Raw genomic sequence first — 18,553 nt, forward strand, 5'->3', positions numbered from 1 at the left:
CCCTGGGCCAAAATTAACTCCATCCAGGCTGCCTCTTTGGTACTTTGGCCTGGCCAGGGCCCCAGTCTCCATGATTGGTACCAGGTCACTCACTGCTTGACACATGACTGACAGGGAGCAGAGAGCGAATTTCTGCCCTGTAAGTCTGGTTCCTCTAAGTAAGCTTCCAAAATATCAGCTCAATGAAGGCAGGGATGGTTATCTGTTCTACTTGCTGTGATAGCCTCAGTGTCTGGAGCAGTAGCTGGTACATAGGAGGTTCAATAAATATTTATTGAGTAAATTAATAGATGAATTAATTAATAATACATGAATTGTATTAATTCAGCCACCATATCACGTGGTTAAATCCATTAAATTGAAGTAAGACTTTTACACAGATGGTTGAATACACAGATTTGTTGCTATGGCAAACAAGCCCCCTAAAGAGAACCTTGTAACTTGACTAATCAATATGAAAATCACTACTACTTTAGTAATATTATCAATATTAACATTGGTCAAATTCTAAGTATGTTTTCCATATATTATCTCATTCTATCTTTAAAATAAGCCTGTGAGATAAACATAACCCTCTCTATTGTAGAGAGGCTTCGAAAGATTATTTGCCCAAAAATCATACAGCAAATAAGTAAAGAAACTTAGATGTGAACCCAAGTCTCTAAAATCCATGCTTTTCACCATGTAGCTACTTTTACATGAAAGATGGCCCATTGTAAAGTAGAAATTAAATTCCGAATTAAATGAGCAATATTAAATCCAGATGGAATGTTGCTATCTTCAAGGGATTTTGGTATGGTTTGGAGTTGAAAGGTACACGTGCATTTTCAGAAACCTAGAAAGGATGCTTAGCATCGTGGTTAAGTAACCCATTTATTCAGTGCCTCTTTTGTGAAAAGGGCCCATGAGGAAGTTACAGTCTAGTTGGGGAGATAAAATATAAGCAGGGAGAGAGGTTTCCTGAAGCATGTGGATTAAGCTTGGACATGAGGATCATAAAATGTGAAAGGAATAGGTAGAACATTCCAGATCAAGGGAATGGTAGAGGCTGGAGTAGAAAAGTCATTTTGAAGACAATCCATGAGCAATATTTTGCTTGTATTACTTTTTTATAACATCATTAATATCAGTATATATGTCCACTATACAGAAAATAGAAGATACAAATGAAAACTCTACATCTTCTATAAGCCAACCACCAGAAATTCCTTTTGGTGTCTAGTCAAGAATTTATTCTAAGCAAATTTGTGTGTGTATTTATCTAGACATACACATATTATCTACATGCATTGATTTCCCTACTTACAGATTTATGCCAGTATATTGTATCTTTATATATGCACATATTTGTATATGTACATCTATAAAATAAAAATGATGTTTGTGTAGATCAGTGGGAAGGCTCTCAAGGCAGTACAGGAAAACCTTTCATACCCACAGGAACAATATCTCCATCTCTTCTTTGTCACCTCCAAGTGCACACCCAGTGTACACACTAAAAATGGTGGTACGGAAGATTATTTAATCACAGAGAAAACATTCGAACATGTTGTTAAGAGAAAAGAGAAAAGCTTATAATATATACTGCATGATCCCACACATACACTTAAAGATAATTATCCTTGTATATATGTGCATTATGAAATTAAGAGAAAAAAAGACTGGAAGGAAAATCTCAAAAAGTTAAGCTGGGAGTGGAACCCTCGGGTGATATTTTCTTCTCTATGCTTTTATGATTTTTCCACTTGTCCCCAGTAAACATGCATTATTTTGTAATCGGGGGAAAAAAAATCAATGCAATGAAACATAAACAATATAGAAGTACACAAATAAATTCAAAAAGGCCCTGAGCGGTCTGCTCAAGATGCATCCTATGTTTTTGTACTGCTAACACCAAATTAGCATTGACCAGAAGACACAAGAAGCCAAGCTCTTGTGTTGACCAAGCCCTGACTTGAAGGCTTTGATTGGAACCCGCATTCTAAGTCTGCCTTTGAGGCGACAGCTGGGTGGGCCTGTTGGGTCAAGTATATGCACAGCAAGGACTCTGCGATGGCAGGGAAGAGAGGGGGGCGGGTCCTCCAGAAGCCACCATCTTAGCACTGCCTGCCAAAGCCCGCGCGGTCTAGACCGGAGCGCAGGTCCCTTCCCCCGCCTGCAGCCCAAAGCACCAACGGCTCCGCAGGCTCCGGTCGCCGCTCACTCCGGTCGCGTGCCCACGCGAGCGGACCGGGTCGGGGGCACCCAGCCGGGCAAGTGGGTAAAGCTCTCCGCTGCCGCCGCTGCCGCAGCCACCGCCTGCAAGGAGCTTTGTCATGCTAGGAGCCCAGCGGCTCTTCGTCAAGTTTCACCTTTGGTGACACAACTTTTCCGTGTTTCTTTTTTAGGCAGCTACCACATCACGAGGCTAATGAGCACACTGAGGTTTGTAATAAACCCGCCTGCCAGATCTACAGCGACAGAGGGACGCTGGTTAACCAGACCGACCAGCGCTACCGTCCAGTTCCCAGCTGGTCAAAAACAAACGCTCCCTGGAATGAGAGCAGCGAGGAGCGCCTGGCCCTGTTTCCAGGGAAATGGCTCACATTGTTCCAGGAGCTCCGAAAATCATCACGCGCAAATCCAATAGCTCTTGAAGTCTTTGCGTTAGGTAAACCCCCCACGGGGAGAGGCGAGCATACACAGAGAGAATCAAAGGCAAAAGGAGCAGGTGAATTCACAATACTTTCAAAGTCATGGCTGAAAGAAGATTCTGAAAATATCTACAGGCATATTCAAGAACTGCACTCAGCCTGCCTTCTTTAGGCTGTTTACTTCCACTTTTAACAGCAAGATAAATATGTTCAGAACTCAATCTGTTTACTAAGCCCCAGTTCAAGAACAGTAGCAAGGCTACCTACATCATTTGGAGGGATTTTTGAGAACTGGGTTTCACGTTTGTTATTAAACTTTCTTATAACCATGCAATAGACCCATCACTGTTAATTACGGCTGTTAAACATAGCTTCTGCAGCACAAACACTACATGATTCCTAACTTGGAGAACTATAATTAATATGCTCATTCAAAGCGTGTGTCTCTGTTAACAAGATATATTTTTGGAAATATTATCTAACTGAAGACAGCATAAATCGTGGAAAATATAAAGCTCACACTTTGTACCCATTTAAAATGAGTTATGTAATAAGTAGTGAAAAGCTTCTCAGTAAAAGGAGGGGGGAGGTTCTTTTGCTTAAGTTAGGATAGCTATCAAGGGAGAAAATGAGAATCCTTCAATGAGTCCAGCATACACTAAGGAACATCCTTTGGTTAATGAAAACCACTGACATCTGTTGACAAGAAAAGGAGGGGGGGAGAAAAACAGAGGAAAACAGAGAGGGAGGGAGGGAGGGAAGGAGAACAGGTGGAGTTGAGAGAGAAAGACAGAGAAGGGAAATGAGACATAGCCTTCTGATGAGAGATATACTAAAAGCATATGCCATGTAATGGTTAACAAAAAAAATAAACAATTGGGAGTTTTACCTAGCAGTGAATTAAGAGGAAATGTAATCTTTACAAGTGAAACAAGCTCCCACACACAGTTCTGGGAAAATACTATTATTTTCAAACTGACAGATGCTTAAATCTTAAACATCACGGTCATGGCCAAGTGAGAGGTAATGTACATGGAAAGTAGAAAGTCAATGTCCAAGGCCAAAGAGGAAGGAAAGGGCACCCCTAAGGTAGGACTGGGTTTCTTTCATCTCTGCACAGGCGCCCAGGCCCAGCACAGTGCTTGGTGTGGAAAAGTCACCGAACAAATGCTGAGAGTTCTGTTCAGCTATACCAAGCCCACAGCTCTGGAGCAATCATGCATGTACAGGTACACTCTTCCTAATCATGTCCCCAGTGGCAAATGGGAAGTAATTTTGTCTCTGTGCAAACCTAGATTAGAAAAGAACCAACTGTGTTGCCTAGGGAGGCAGTATAACAAAGTAGATAAGAAGTGAATTTGAGGTCAGGGAAACCTGGCTCAAACCCTTAAACCACCGTCTTCCTAGCCACGTGACCTCTGGCTGCCTCAATCTCTGAGACTCAGTTTTTTCATGTGTCAAATGAGAATAATAATACTATGTGTATCTGTCCTCCACAGAATGTGATGAAGATTTCATGAGATATTTCATGTTGAATACCTGTCATGTAGTCAGTGCTCAGAAAAACTATTATTTGTAGGACCCCCACCAAAATTACTTCTCCATCCTATTTAGGTGTCAGCAAGTCAACCATTGACATTAATTCCTCGGGTTTAAAGCTCTGCCTCTGGCAGATCCTTAGTTAAAATGTAAATTCTAACCCCCAGGCATCTCAGATTAAGTCACAGTGAGTCACTGACAGAAACTTTCTCCATCATATAGCTTTCTGAAACCACAACAAACTGGAAATGAACATAGGATGAGTTTTGATATGTGCATGGTACATGCATTACACAATGATGTATTGATTACTGCATGCATTACATAATCATTTATTGATTACTGCAATGCCAAGCACAGTACTAGTAATCTGCAGCTCACTAGCTGTGTGACCTCACACGAACTATGTAATCTAAGTTTCAATTTTCTCATCTCTAAAGTCTGTAAATACTTATCAGTACTGCATTTTGCTATCATGAGGATTAAATGAGATATATGTAAATATAATGTATGCCTAGTAAATAAAAAGTGCTTGATCATTTAGAAGTTACTATAATGATAACCATAATATGATGATTACTAATATTGTTACTAAAAGAATAAAACATCCCTACTCAAAGGAATTCCTTACCTGACTAGATGAGGGGTCGGCAAACTGCAGATCACGAGCCACATGTGGCTCTTTGGGTACGTTCAGTCTCAAAAGTTTGCCAATCCCTGGAAGAGCCAATCCTGTCCCTCACAACAATTTAAAAATTATTCAACAACCATAAATATATTTTTACAAATAAGGACAATTTAAAGTAATATTATAAATGAAATATGATAGTTTTATTTTCATTTTCAATTTTACTTCACAGCCACATGTACGTACCCAAAGAGCCGCATGTGGCTCGCGAGCCGCAGTTTGCCGACCCCTGGCGGCTCTTCCGTCTCAAAAATTTGCTGACCCCTGGACTAGCTCATTCAACAAATACTCCTTTTGAGCCTGCCAAGTCCAAGGCTCTGTTCAGTGAGTACCCTAGTGTGGGGCAGGTCAGGGGTCTTGTAAGAAACCAGAGGACAAGACAAGGAGAAGGGGTATCAACAAGGGAAGGAAGTATGCTAAAAGGAGAGGTGGCAAGGCGTCAGAAACAAATAGTGTATACTGCATGATTCCATTTATATTCAATTCAGTAACAGGCAAAACTAATGCAAGACAGGAATCAAAATAGTAGTTCCCTTTGAAGGGGCAATGACAAGAAAGGGACATGAGCGAACTTTCTGGGGGATGAAAGAATTCTATACTTTGATTTTGGTGCCGAGACCATGGGTTTAAACATTTGTCAATATCCAGATGCACACTACAGATGTGGATATGTTACTGTGTATAATTTCAATTCCAAAAAAGGAAATTGGGTATATACTAATTTTTAATTAACTCCTTTCTAATTTGCCGTCCGACCAGGCCTGCCTTTCACCAGAAAATCTTCTTTCTTCCCAGGCCCCACTGACAGGGTCCAGAAAGAATGAAAGACATGTACGTATACCTGAGAATTCCTTTGGGACAAATAGTCATTGTCTAAACCATATCAGAGGTCTTTGCAGAATTCTGACAGCAGGCAGGACAAGCAAGCGACCCAGACCTAGAACACCCCCTAGAATGTCGACCCAAACCATATCCCAGCAGAAGCCAAGGGTGCCGCCAGAGGTAAACAGAATCAGCAAGGAAGCCTACTACCCTTTATCTGTGGGGAAGGTCATCAGCCAGTGACACTACTACCATTTCCATTTGAAAATCAATGCTAAAGTCATTTCAAAGGGCACAGGCAAGGGTAGGGCATGAGGACTGCTCTGTAGTAATCCCAACATACAGTAATTGTAATCTAGGCTTACTACTTCTTACAAACCCAGATCCTTAATAAAACAGTCCTCCACACTTACAGCGTGCCCCAAGAATCAAGAAATTCTCTCTTTTCTTATATGAAACCCCATTTTCAGTGTCAATACCCTGGAAAACACTGCTTTGGAGAAAACAAATGGCCATCCAATTCAAGGAGGAATTAGACCTGCAGGCTGCAGCGGTGGTCAGAAGGACTCCAAATTAGATACTATTTCAGTTTCTTTGGGAAATTAATGCATTTACCCAGAAATCCACACCCCTAAGAAATGTTTCATCGAAATATGGCATGCATCAAAGTGATGAAATGCCACATTTTAAAATGTCACAAATCTAATTCAAGTGAGTTTGTAGAACTGGTGTATCACACACAGGTAAGCTACGTTTCCATCTAGTGAGGACTGACTGAAGATGAACTACATCACCCAGGACAATGAGCCTGAAATCCAGTCCTTAGCCTGTGCTAAGAAATCCTGATGGATAGGGAAACGGAAATCAGTGACTGCAGACAATGATTTATGCCGACGTTTGTCTTCTCTAATTACTGAAACCATATTATGCACCTAATCTTCACATTTGAAAATCATGTTGAGCTTAGCAATGTAACAGACCTATAGGATCCCCTCCACCCAGCGTACTTTACCTCGTGTTTTTTTTCTCCTTCAATTGTCTAATCTTGGCAATTATTATTTATTCCTTTCAAATTTCTCAAATCCAAAAATATAAGCCATAATGAAGCCCACACTAGAAATCCTTTTTATTGAATATATTTGAAGAGCTGCAACACATTCCGGTTGTTCTGTGTGGATTGTGATTCCCAGAATGAGATGATTTGAACATAAAAAAGCACAGCTGCACAGAGACCTGGAATGCTCAGTTTCATCTCCCCATTCACTGCCTCACAAATCAGTCCTCCAGTTGACCACCTAAAGCCTGATTTCAATTCTCTCCCCAGTTCTGATCCTGTTCACCAGGCCACCGTACATTTCCCAGCCCTAGGCATGGACCTCAACCCCTTCCCTCACCCTACAGCTCACTGTCTGCTTCTCACCCAGACCCCAACCCAACCTCCAATCCCACCCAAACCTCACCCCCATCTCTGGCCCGAGGATGCATCCTAACCCCTTTTAACGACTTTGAACTATACTGGAAAGAGACTTAGAGGAAGCAGTACTAAGAGTGAAGATACAGTACCTCTAACCCATGTCCCAACTTGCTCCCCCTTCTATCTTCAGCCTCTGTCAATAAAGATACTGCATATCACTAGAAATAAGAAGAGGATTGGGGGCACTGTGCACTCATCTTCTGTACCTATCCTCAAGAACAGACCAACATTTCTGCTTTGAGATCTCCCTGGCCACACCTCTTCACCGAGGCTGCAATCATCATCTTCAGCCCAGGAGAAAATATGGGGTTTATCACATTCCATAAAAGCACTGGTCTATGATAAATTATTCACAAGTGAAAAAAAAAAACAAGTCCCAACATGAGTAAGAGGGAGACTATGATTGTTAGTTCTTCATAAGTGGTCACCAACGTCATTTCTTGTGGGTAAAATACCTCTAAACACCTGCTTTGCCTGGCCCAAGGCTGAGAAAGACACTTGCTAGGCGCTATTACGGTAATCCACCAAGGCCGAGATGATCTTTTGGAATGGAATTCATGGTTCAAGACCTGATACGCTGGCTGCCTGACCACAATACCCTGTCCTTCTTAGGTATTAGAATGGCCATTGGAAAAGGCCAGGAAGTGCGCAGAAAATGAGCTGTGTCCATAAATGCACGTGGGCACCACGACTCGTTACAGCAACAGCTGTGCAAGTGGCTGCCTTCTTGGACTATGCCTGGAATTGTTCTGCATTGCCCAGCAGCCAGCATAAGCCCAGTCTGAAGCTGGTGCCAGCCATCCCACCGAGAGAACCCACGGTCCACATAACCTTGAAACTTGCCTGGGGTGTGATGGCTCTGTGGCTAAGCACAATAAAAAGGGTTGTAGAAAACACACACCCCATTTCAAACAGGTAGCTACAAACCAAATGGCAGTTTTGCAGCGGAGAATTGTCTAGCAATTGTACTCAATCCAAAATGATTTGGTTTTATCTGTGGCAGGCTACATGATTTCCAAATGCCACAGGAGCATGATTACAGTAAACCAGACACAGCCCTCTAACAGAGTGCGTTTCTGACAGAGAACTGCTGAAAAGACCTTACGTGACAAGGTAAAAAAGAGTGAGTTAAAGCTAAGCGAATATCTGCTTGAACCAACAAATGTTTTGCTTAGTTCTTCCCCAAAATGGAAATAGGTCCTCCTGTTCAGGAGCTGAGTGCCCCAAACTATATACACATCTGTCAATTTCAAAGTTTACGCAAAGCCAAATAAATACAGATTTCCTGCACAAGGGGCCATTATAATACTTTCAAGGAGAATCAAGATGCCCTACCCCCTACCAAAGAGAACAGTCTATCTTGGCTGGCTACATAATTGAAAAGGTTATTCAAAAGACCATTGTCCATCACTGGCCTGAACCTCCATGAGTTTAAGAAAACATCATTTAAAAAGACAAGTTATATGCTCTGAAAGCCATATTTCATTAAGCAGCACAAAATAATTTACTGATTACCTATTACCTGTGCTTTAAAAACTCCAGAAAGGCTGTACTCTATCATAATTTTCTATGTAGTTATGACAGGCTGTGGCTTGAACCCCAAATGATGGGGTGGGAGGCTGAATTTAAATGAGCAGCAGGCTCTTGAAAACAGATTATGAAATTCATTCAAACTGTTACTAAATTATTTGACTTGATTCAATCATTTGTCATACCACTGTTCAAAATCAAATGTGTGGATACTCAAAGTATCTATTAAATGTTCAATCCTGTATCATGGTATGTTACAAAAAGAGTGCTCATGAATAGCTTTAGCTTAAAAAAAAATTCAAAACTGACTTATATACTATAGGAAATTTTTAAATAACCAAACCTCTTCATGAATATGATCAATAAATTTTACTGGTTAAAAATATCAACAGGCCTGGTATCTTTCATCTGTAACATAAAAAGTAGTGTTTAAAATTTAGTCACATAAGACTTTTAACGTACTTAAAAGGAAAATACTAATGACTACTGAGCATTCACAATTTTGAAAATGCTCTCAGTTCACCAGCAAACAGAAAGGGAGAAATGGGACGCCCCGCTCTTATAGCAGCCAAAAGATTCCCATCTTCTCAGGAAAGTAAACCTTCTTAAAATTTGCCTTATAAAATTACTTTAATTTATTCTAATTACAACCATAATTCCAAATGCTCATTACACAATTCCTACAAAGAAGTATTCGGTTACCAATGTGGTAACTGAGTCAACATAAGAAAATGTTATGACATACGCCTAGTAAACTTTTCATTACTGACTTACAGAAACTAGCCTTAATGTTTCCAGACTTAATTCTGGACAATTGCAAATTATATTCCTAAAACACCAACACTTTTTCTGGGAATAAATCTGGCTTCACAGTTCAACCAAAGGTAGGCTGAAATAAAGCTTAGGTAACCACCTGATGGAAATCCAACCCCAAAGTTCCAGAAACAAACTAGAAATACACCCAGATTCAGAAGGGGAATCACTTGCCTAGATCAATCTGGTGCTACAATCTTTAATTGCATTTACCTTCCTGGGTCCTCAGTGGAAAGCAAAACCTTTTAACAACCCGGAAGTCATGTTCCCTTATATGAGATACACTACAATTAGGAAAGCTCTAGAAATGTGTAGCAGATCTACTTTCCAAGTGACTGTTTAGATTAATTGGTAGGATTCAAGCCTCCAAGGGCCAGTGGGTATGAATGGGTCTCAGGGGTTTAACTGTAGCCTTGAGACACACAATTGGCAACTAGGATCCTTAGGACCACAGATCTAACCTCCCCCCGCCCCAAACAAACTTCCCAAGCCATTCGTCAAAGCTCTGCCTAGTTGGAAGAGAACTGGCTCCATTTAGAAACAAGGATAAAGGCCCTGAGCTGAAGACTTTGACAACTTTCCGCGGGGGAGGGCTGGCGCTGCCCTAGAATCTCTGGGGAAAGAAAGCTCTGAGAGATGGGGAGAGGCGAGAAGGAGGAGATGAGAAAAAGGCACAGGGAAAGGAGTGGGAGGGAAGGGGGCCCCAGGCTCATGGTGGAATCGGGGCCCCTTGAACGAAACCTGGGGCTACACACACACACACACACACACACACACACACACACACACACTGCAGCCCCACTTCTGCAACGTGGACTCGGNACACACACACACACACACACACACACACACACACACACTGCAGCCCCACTTCTGCAACGTGGACTCGGCATGTGTCGCTGCGGTTCATGGCCGGTCCAGTCCACTTCAGAGTCTGCTCTGTGGCCATTCCGGACACTTGCACCTAAGGCACCTGCCTTTTCCTCACTGCTCTACCACACCCCCTCTCTGTGCCTCTCTCTGCACCCGGGTCTCCAAGGATGCTGCCTCCAGTTTACTGCCAGAGCTACGCAAGGTCCTCAGCAAGTCAGCCGCTAGGACCGGCAGGGACCAAGGGGGACGCCCCTGGCTTCTGAGTTCTCCCGAGCCTGAGCCTTACTCCGCTGCGGCTCCCCAACCCTCCGGTGATGGGAGACCCCAGGCCAAGGCGCGCACTCCAGGGGACCAGCGGCTGGGAGTCCTGGGCCAGGTGGCTGAGCCCAGGAGAGCTGAGGGAGGGCACTCTTCCTTCCCCGGAGGCCCGCTCCTGCTGGGCACTGATGGCAAGGGGACAACAGCCTTTGTTCTCCCGGGGCTTGGCGAGCCTGTGCTGCCAAGGCGCAGAGCGGGCGGCGCCAGGGAACCGGGATTGCTCACTTTTGCACGCGGCGTGTTGAAGGTTGCAAGCTCCTGTCTGACGGAGAGGAAGGTAGAGAGTTATGGAGTAAGGGGTGTGAGGGGAAAGGCGCATGGGGGGAGGGGTCTTGCGTCTTGGCCAAGCTCTTTGTTTGCATTGGGGGCGGGGAGAGAGGGTTGAAGGTAGCTCGAGCTTGGGTTCTGAGAGTGGGGCATTTGCCTGAGTATGTAACCATTCGCACCCGCGTAGCACACAGATACACACTCGGGCACACGCACACACATGCACTCGCACAGACAGGCGGCTGATGGGTAGCAGGCAGCACTGTTCCCGGCGCTCCCGGCTGCAGCAGCAGCGGCTGCCCGCAGCGCCACCACGGTGCGCCCAGAGGGGGAGTGGAAAAGACAGGAGGCACTCGCGGGGCAAGAATTCCACGAGGAAGGAAGGAAAGTGGTGTTAACCCAGAAGCCCTCCTTCAAAGAGGCCCCGGCACCCCCCTTTCTCGCCCGGGGTTCGCAGAGGTCATGGGCAGTTTAGGCTCCAAGAGGGAAGCCGGGAGCCGCTGAAGGGCGGCGCGCGCGCGAGTGGGGCAAGGGAAACCAAGGGAAGGGAAGCAGGCGGACTCGGCGGGAGAGCTTACCCTTAGAAGCATCTTTCTCCTCTTTGGGCTTGGTCACCTTTCCACTCATAGATCCCAGCTTGCTTGACAAGGATCGCCCAGGAGACGGAAGTCCTCGCCGAGCGGGCCGGACTTGAGAGAGTGCTTAGGGCGGCAAGACGTGACCGCGAGCTTCCCTTGCTGTGGACTGGGGCGGAATCCGCTTTTCCCCACTGCTGCCGCCGCCGCCGCTGCCTGCGAGAGAGTGGGGAGGAAAGGGGTGAAGGAGGAGCCGCCGCCGCCGCCGCCGCCGCGAGCCCCAGCGGCCGGCCGCGGGAGGAGCCGCTTGCCTGTCTCAAGAAGTGGAGACAAAGCGGCGCAGCGCTCCCTCCGCGCCCCTCGCCCGCCACTCCTGCTCGCCCGCGGGCCTGCCCAACCAGAACCGCGGTCGCAACCCCCGGGCGGCAGAGATGGGGCGGCCGGGACTCCCCGGCTCCGCCGCCGGCCTCCCCCGGCTCCGCGCGGGCCGCTCTCCCGGCCGCCACGGGCCGCGCCGGGAGTTGCCCGGGTGGGCTGCCCCGCGCGCCGGCGGACTGCTCTCTCCCCCCTCGCAACCCGCTGTGGGCCGCCAAGTCAGTCAAAATAGAACCCCGAGGAAGGGTTTTAAGAAATCAAAACAAAGACGAAAATATTCACTTAAAAACAACGAGCCTCCCCAAAAGGGAAATGTTTGAACATGTGATGAGCAACGTGTAAGCCTGTTACACCGCAGAGCCGCGCAGCTCCTCGCCCGCGGAGAAGCGAGAGGGGAGGGTCGCCTCTTTCGGTTTAATCCATTTTCAGCTTCCTATTATTTTACCAAAAGGGGGGGCCGAGTTGCTCGCGACGGAGCGGGAACCGATAGCCCTTACCTGCTCTCTCCCCCTACTCCCACACCCCCTGCGAGCTCGCCCGTTCCCTCGCTCGCGCTCTCGTTGCAAAGAACTCTCGGGTCCCGAAGCCGAGACTCAACACGGTGGCGCCTTCTATATCCACAGCAAGGTGTGGGCACGCGGGGGGGGCGGGGGCCGGCGAGGGCGGGGCGGCACACTGCCGCCGGCCCACTGTAGTAAAGGGAGAGCTCGGCAGGGGCGCGCCGACGTCAGCCTCCGGCTGGCAAAACCCGGCAAGCCCAGCAGAGAGCCCGCAAGCTTGTCCAGGCGGGCGTCCCCCAGGCCCTACGGGGCACGCAGGGCCCGCGGGCGTCGCCCGAGCAGACTCACACAGTCCAAAGCCAAGATCGGAGCCCAGCGCCCTCGCACACACACACGACTCCTCCCCTGTTACCCGCTCTGCTACCATCGCGTGCAGTCCCCACAGTGCTGTCCGGGCCCGCACTGGTCGCCACCTACAGTTTGGGGACACTCCGCAGTTGGCCACCGCCTGCACGCTCCGGTGGAATCTCAGTCGGGGAGTCAGCGACTCCTCGCCTCCTCCGGCCAGCTGCTCAAGTTGAGATGGCCTGGCTCTCTGTGAGAAGGGCGCGCTGGGATCTGGGTGTCACTAGGACACAGAGTGAAACTGACCACGGCGGTTGCCACTTCCCACCCCACACGCAGGCCCCTCCTCCTAGAGCTGGTTGCTCTGGTTGGCAAAAGCCGGAGTAAAGAGTGTCCACCCCCCAGGACGGCCAACCCTAGGGAAGCCTAATAAGGTGGGACTGGGGGTAAGTACTGGAGAGATGAATGGGATTGACACGTCGCCTGGAGCACTCGAGTGACAAAATACAGGGAAGGTCCATGAATATTTGAACTAGAAGGAAAACTATTCAGAAATTGTACCAGAGAGGGTGGACGGAGGAAAAAGAGCCAAGGAAAGAGCGGGGTGTACAGGGTAGCCCTGGGGTGTCCTGGGAAACCCCTTCCATGATGGCCTTTTCTGGGCGCGCCCATACCCGAAAGCCGGATGCTCTAAGGAGAGACTGGGGTGTCCGCAAGCAGGACTCAGAGCCACCCATTAATCACACGGTAGACTCCAGGCTAGCAGTGGAGACGCACCATCCACTTCCAAGCAGAAAATGTTCTTCCTCTTGTCCCACCCAACCCCACCCGCTCCTTAATTCGGTTTTGTTAATGGAATTAAACCAGGCGAAGAAATTATATAGATGGATTAGTCCTACTGAATTCCAGGCGGTAACGCAATTACAAGAGCCTGCTGTGGCTTTCAAGACCAGGAGAGTGGAATGACTCTAGTCACCAGCCTGGGTGTACAGGTCGGCAGCCCTCTAAATTCAATTTGCAGCCTCTGTCCTAGGTCGGGGAGGAACTCCAGGCCTGTTTTTCTTGTAAAGAATATCTAATAATCTGGAAGTTGATGACACAATGTGATTATACAACCCAAGGTTAGACCATTAATTAAAATCAGGAGTCGGAGAAAGAAGGAATTTCTCTTCAAATGATCCGAAATCAAAGTAGGTGGAGATTTGGGTGGCTTTAGAGGAAAATTGGAAGGAAAGAGGATAAACAGTCCTTAAATAGTTTACACCCAATAATAGTCAGTTACCAAGGATTTAGCGCCTACCCTGTGCCAAGCAGCATGCTAAATACTTTACATAATTATCATATTTCATCTTCACAACAGGCCTAAGAAGTCTTGAGGCTGTTGTTATTTCCATTTTCTGAATGTGGAAATTGAAGTTCAGAGAGGTTAACAGACTTGCCCTGAGGTCACAGAGCTAACAAGTGGTGGAGCCTGGATAAAAAACCAGGAAAGCCAGAATGGAAACCAGGAGGGTCTCTTTAGACAGTGCTCTCCCATTATACCATATGGCCTCTCAAAACTCCTATCAGCCTCTTACTAGGAGAGGGGAAGCACATTTTCACTGGACCTATCTGCTACTCCTAAAATCCTAGGTCTTTTCAAACTCTCAACTCAGCACACTCAAACACACACACACACACACACACACACACACTCCTCTCTTGTGTATACATAACATTTCCTTTGTCCACATTACCCAGTAGGCAATAAGACCTTTGGGGGAAAGGGTCAGTCTCTTTCTTGGGAGATATTAAGCACCATACTTATATCTATCCTGAGTGTCTCAGCTTTCCAGCCACATTAAAATTTCCAGGAAAGTTCTCTGCACAGATCAGAAGTCCCCCACCCCCACCCCACGTGCTATCATGAATGGCACTCCAGCTGGAAGCCAGCTATCACCCTGTTCCTTGAAGGATACTGATAGTTAGCATATGACTAAACCTAGGTTAGTTAATACGATTGAAGTGAGTTGAAGAGATATCTTCAAGTATGGGAGTATTAAAGGAGTCTGTCTGTCCATGAACACCAACAAGTCAAATAAAGAGTGGTTCTCCACCGTAAACCATCATGCAGAAGACATAAACAAAAGACAAAAAAAATAGACACTGCATGCAAGAACAACATAGAGAAGTGTGTCCACATTGGGGTAAATCAATGACATTGTAAGGGCATTCGTGCCAGAGACCAAGGATTATGAATATTCAAGTGGCAGGATAAGCAATCTCATCTAAACAAAGTTTCCGAAGACCCTGCTAGGGCAGCCTCTTCTGCAAAAGCCCTGTGAGATGTTTAATATGAACAGAATGTTGTTGGTACTGGCGCAGAAAAAGGCGTGCTCCAGTGCCCAGCCCCCAAGCTAATTAGTAATTTGGGATGGCCAGTTGGAAGATCTGACATCCCTATGAGGGTGGTCTTCTCCCCACCACCAAACAGACTCAGTCTTGAAGCCTTTCATTAAAGTCCTAGCTACCACGGTAGCACTTGTGCTTTCCCACCCAGATCCTTCTGCCCCATTCCACGAGGGTGGAAGTACCTTCACTTTTCAGTCTAGCAATTTGCGCTACGAGATCACTTGACTTTTCTCTGCTTTGTCACGGGGTATAATGGCCCTATCAATCCTGTCTGTCATCCATCTATGGGACAGAACTCCAAACATCTACTAAAAGGGGGCCACAGGGGTTATCCTGTGTAGTCTAGTAACGTAGTCTTGGAATGGAAGCAATAGTCTACAACAAAATGTCCCATGGCCATGCCTCCAAGTAGAGCTGGGTTGTTGTCTAGAGTAAGGGGGCAGAAGCTAGAGTCTTTGGTAGGAAAGTGGAAAAGGTCCCGAGAGTCTCATCCTCATGGTCCTATCATCTACCTGGTGTCTATTTCATGCCACACCCCAAAATGCCTCTGGATTCCATCTTTGCTCATCGTCTAGCAGATCTGAGCAGTGTTTCTGGTCAAGATGCCACCAAGTTTCATTGTCTGCACTAGAGGTTAAGGTTGGGGTAAGTGGGAGCACTGAGGACCGATACACTTCAGGCTTTTTCCTGGCCGGTTTGGACAAGGTGAGTGTAGAGCCATTGTCATCAGGCACAACCAAATTAGATGTTTTAATGACAAGACCACTTCTCACTGACTGAATGTGTTTTTCATTCGGGAAAAACCTTCACAGCAGAAAGCTGGTTGCAAAGGAAACAGCCTGGCATAACCTACACTTCCAGCCAGGATACTTGAGATCAAGAAAGGCCCACTGAGCCAGGACCTGGGAGTTGAAAGTCATTTTAATTTGCAACTCATATCTTAGCAATTTCAACTCTGAGATCCAAATACTTGAGCTCCGCAAAGATTCATTTCTGTTTCAAATGTTATGGTGTTAATCTACATCATGATTTAAGATTATTTTCTATCGGAATCTCAAGTGAGTTGGTGGATTTCTGTGATGTAAGAGTGGATAAGACAACCTCTAATGATGGTGACTGTGGCAGCTTTAAAACACGGCCATTAAGAGGCGGGAACTATGTCCTCTCCCCTTGACTCTGGATGGCCTTGTAACTGCCTCAATCTATAGAGTCCGGTGGAAGTAATACACTATTAGTTTTAAGCTAGGTTAGGAAAGGCCATGCAGCTTCTGCCTGGCCCCCTTGAAGCGTTTGTTTGGGGAAAGCCAGCCACCATGCACGAGGTCTGCCTACCCAGAAACCGCCATGCAGGAGAGTTCACATCTAGGCTCTCCAGCTGACAGTGCTCACTGAGCTCACAGACAATAGAGTTGATTGCCAGCCAAGCAAGAGACCCATCTAAGATGTCCAGCCCAGTCAAACCACCACAAGACTACAGCCCCAGCTGAAATCTCACTATAACCTTGTCAGAAAGCCCATTGGTGGAGAACTATTCAGTGGATCCTTCTCAAATTCCTGACTCATAAAATGAAATGGATGTTTTTAGCTGCTATATATTAAGGTAATAAGCTATGCAGAAATAGCAAGTGGAATAGTGACCATTAAGTTCTTCTCATCCCATATGCTTATGCCACTCCACCTTCTAAACGTAATGTCCCCTTGAATCCAGGGTGACCTCGTCACTTGTGTTTATGAACAGAATGTAGCTGAAGTGATGCTATGCCAGAGACAGGCCTAGCCTTTAAGAGACTTAGCAGCTCCACTTCACTTCGGGGGCAAGTAAGTGAGCGTTTCAGAAGGCAGACACCTTAAGGCATGTGTTTGTGTGGAAGCCCAAGCAGGTTATATGGGAGACAAGGTGAAGGGGAAATGAAGAACCCAGCTGATGGCAAGAACCAAGGCACCACCAGACATATGACCACAGAAATGCCATTGCAAACACCTCACAGCCATTCACAATTTAAGGTTCTAGACTTTATGAAGCAGAGAAGAGGCAGCCATCTTGTACCCAGTCCAAATTCCAGACCCACAGAATTGTGAGCAAAATTATTTTTTAAGCCAGTCGTTTTGGGGGTGCTTTGTTACACACAGCAATAGATAACTGAAATGAGAACGCTAGAATAACTTTGGGGCCCAGCCATATCTGTTTCTTGGTCTTCTATAGACCAGAATGCATCTTAAAAGTGGGGTAAAGTAATGACAGAGAAATGTCAATGATTTATTCAAAAACAGCTTAACACTGAGATCTTCTCAAACAACACGAAACATGTATGTGATTTTCTGCCTCCTGTGAAATTGAGCATTTGGACCATTGTAATGAGACATTGGGATGCCTATCAGGAATGAACAACTTCCAATGCTTTACCACTTTCATCTCCAGTGAAGGAGAAAACAATGAGCTAGAGCTTGTTCAAGGATCTACGCAGACTCCCAAACGAGGAACATCACTGGACAGCATTGACACTCCACCCAGTATCCCTATCACTTCACAGAATTCAAAAGCTCCTGCGTCATGCAAGAAGCGCAGGTAGGGCGGACTGAGTGGCACATTGGTTAGGAATTGGCTTGGTACGTCAGCTCTGAGCAGCAGGGCCCCGGTTTGGATCCCCCATGAGGGCCAGTGATGCTGCGCCCTCTACAGCTAAGATGGTGAACAACAGCTTGACCTGGAGCTGGGCTGCCTGAGTCGCCTGTGATGGCATAGGCTGCAGTGGGGCTGGCCGGCAGCGGATGTAAGCTTTCGTGAGCTGCTGTAAGCCCCCGTCCAATGGCCCGGCGAGCGACTGCCTCACCTGGGAATTGCACAATGATAATACCAACATGGGCCTGTGAAGCGACGTCCTCCACAACTAAACTAAAGAACAAAAGGACAGCAACTTGTCTGTTCCCCTTCCCCAATTCCCCAACCCTGTTCCCCTTAACCAATTCCCCAATAAAATCTTAAAAAAAAAAAGCAGCAGCAGCAGCACAGGTAATCAAACATGTCCTTTTCCTCACAGCATGCTCCTGATTTTCTCTAAATCAGAAACAGAGGACCCAGCCATTGTCTCTCGCAGTAAATTACACACAAAGGACTATGGCCTAGGTCAATTTCCACAACATTTTCGAACCCTGCTCCATTCTAGTGGTTATACTGACAGTGCTAACAGAAAACGCTTCAGGCAGAAAATTTTTATTTTTTGAAAAATTCTTGGATACAATAGTAAGTTGCTAGCACACTCTCATTTGTCCTTATCTTGAATCCTCAACGAGATTATAAGCTTCTAGATGACAAGAAGCAGATTAAAGTCTTCTAAGACTAACCCCCACACACCTACCCCATGGCTTCCAGAGCACCCAACATATCAGAGCCACAGTAAAGTCCCTCATCA

At 46.2% G+C, this 18,553-nt stretch overlaps 1 protein-coding gene across 4 annotated transcripts in view; it reads right to left on the reverse strand.

The window, feature by feature from the left end:
• FGF13 (fibroblast growth factor 13) overlaps positions 1-18,553 on the reverse strand; it is a 530,394-nt gene that overhangs the window by 496,631 nt on the left and 15,210 nt on the right. For 2 of the 4 annotated variants that reach the window (XM_019653609.1, XM_019653605.1), the window contains exons 1-2: positions 12,405-12,506; positions 11,536-11,748 (exon numbers count right to left, since the gene is read on the reverse strand). In XM_019653609.1, the coding sequence (XP_019509154.1) occupies positions 11,536-11,584 (49 nt within the window). In that variant the 5' untranslated portion in view covers positions 11,585-11,748; positions 12,405-12,506. Of the gene's footprint in view, positions 1-11,535; positions 11,749-12,404; positions 12,507-12,884; positions 13,022-18,553 lie in introns of those variants that run through there. The other 2 variants (XM_019653606.1, XM_019653607.1) reach the window with 2 other exon arrangements.

Source organism: Hipposideros armiger, unplaced genomic scaffold, assembly GCF_001890085.2.
Source record: "Hipposideros armiger isolate ML-2016 unplaced genomic scaffold, ASM189008v1 scaffold_203, whole genome shotgun sequence".
Taxonomy (NCBI): domain Eukaryota; kingdom Metazoa; phylum Chordata; class Mammalia; order Chiroptera; family Hipposideridae; genus Hipposideros; species Hipposideros armiger.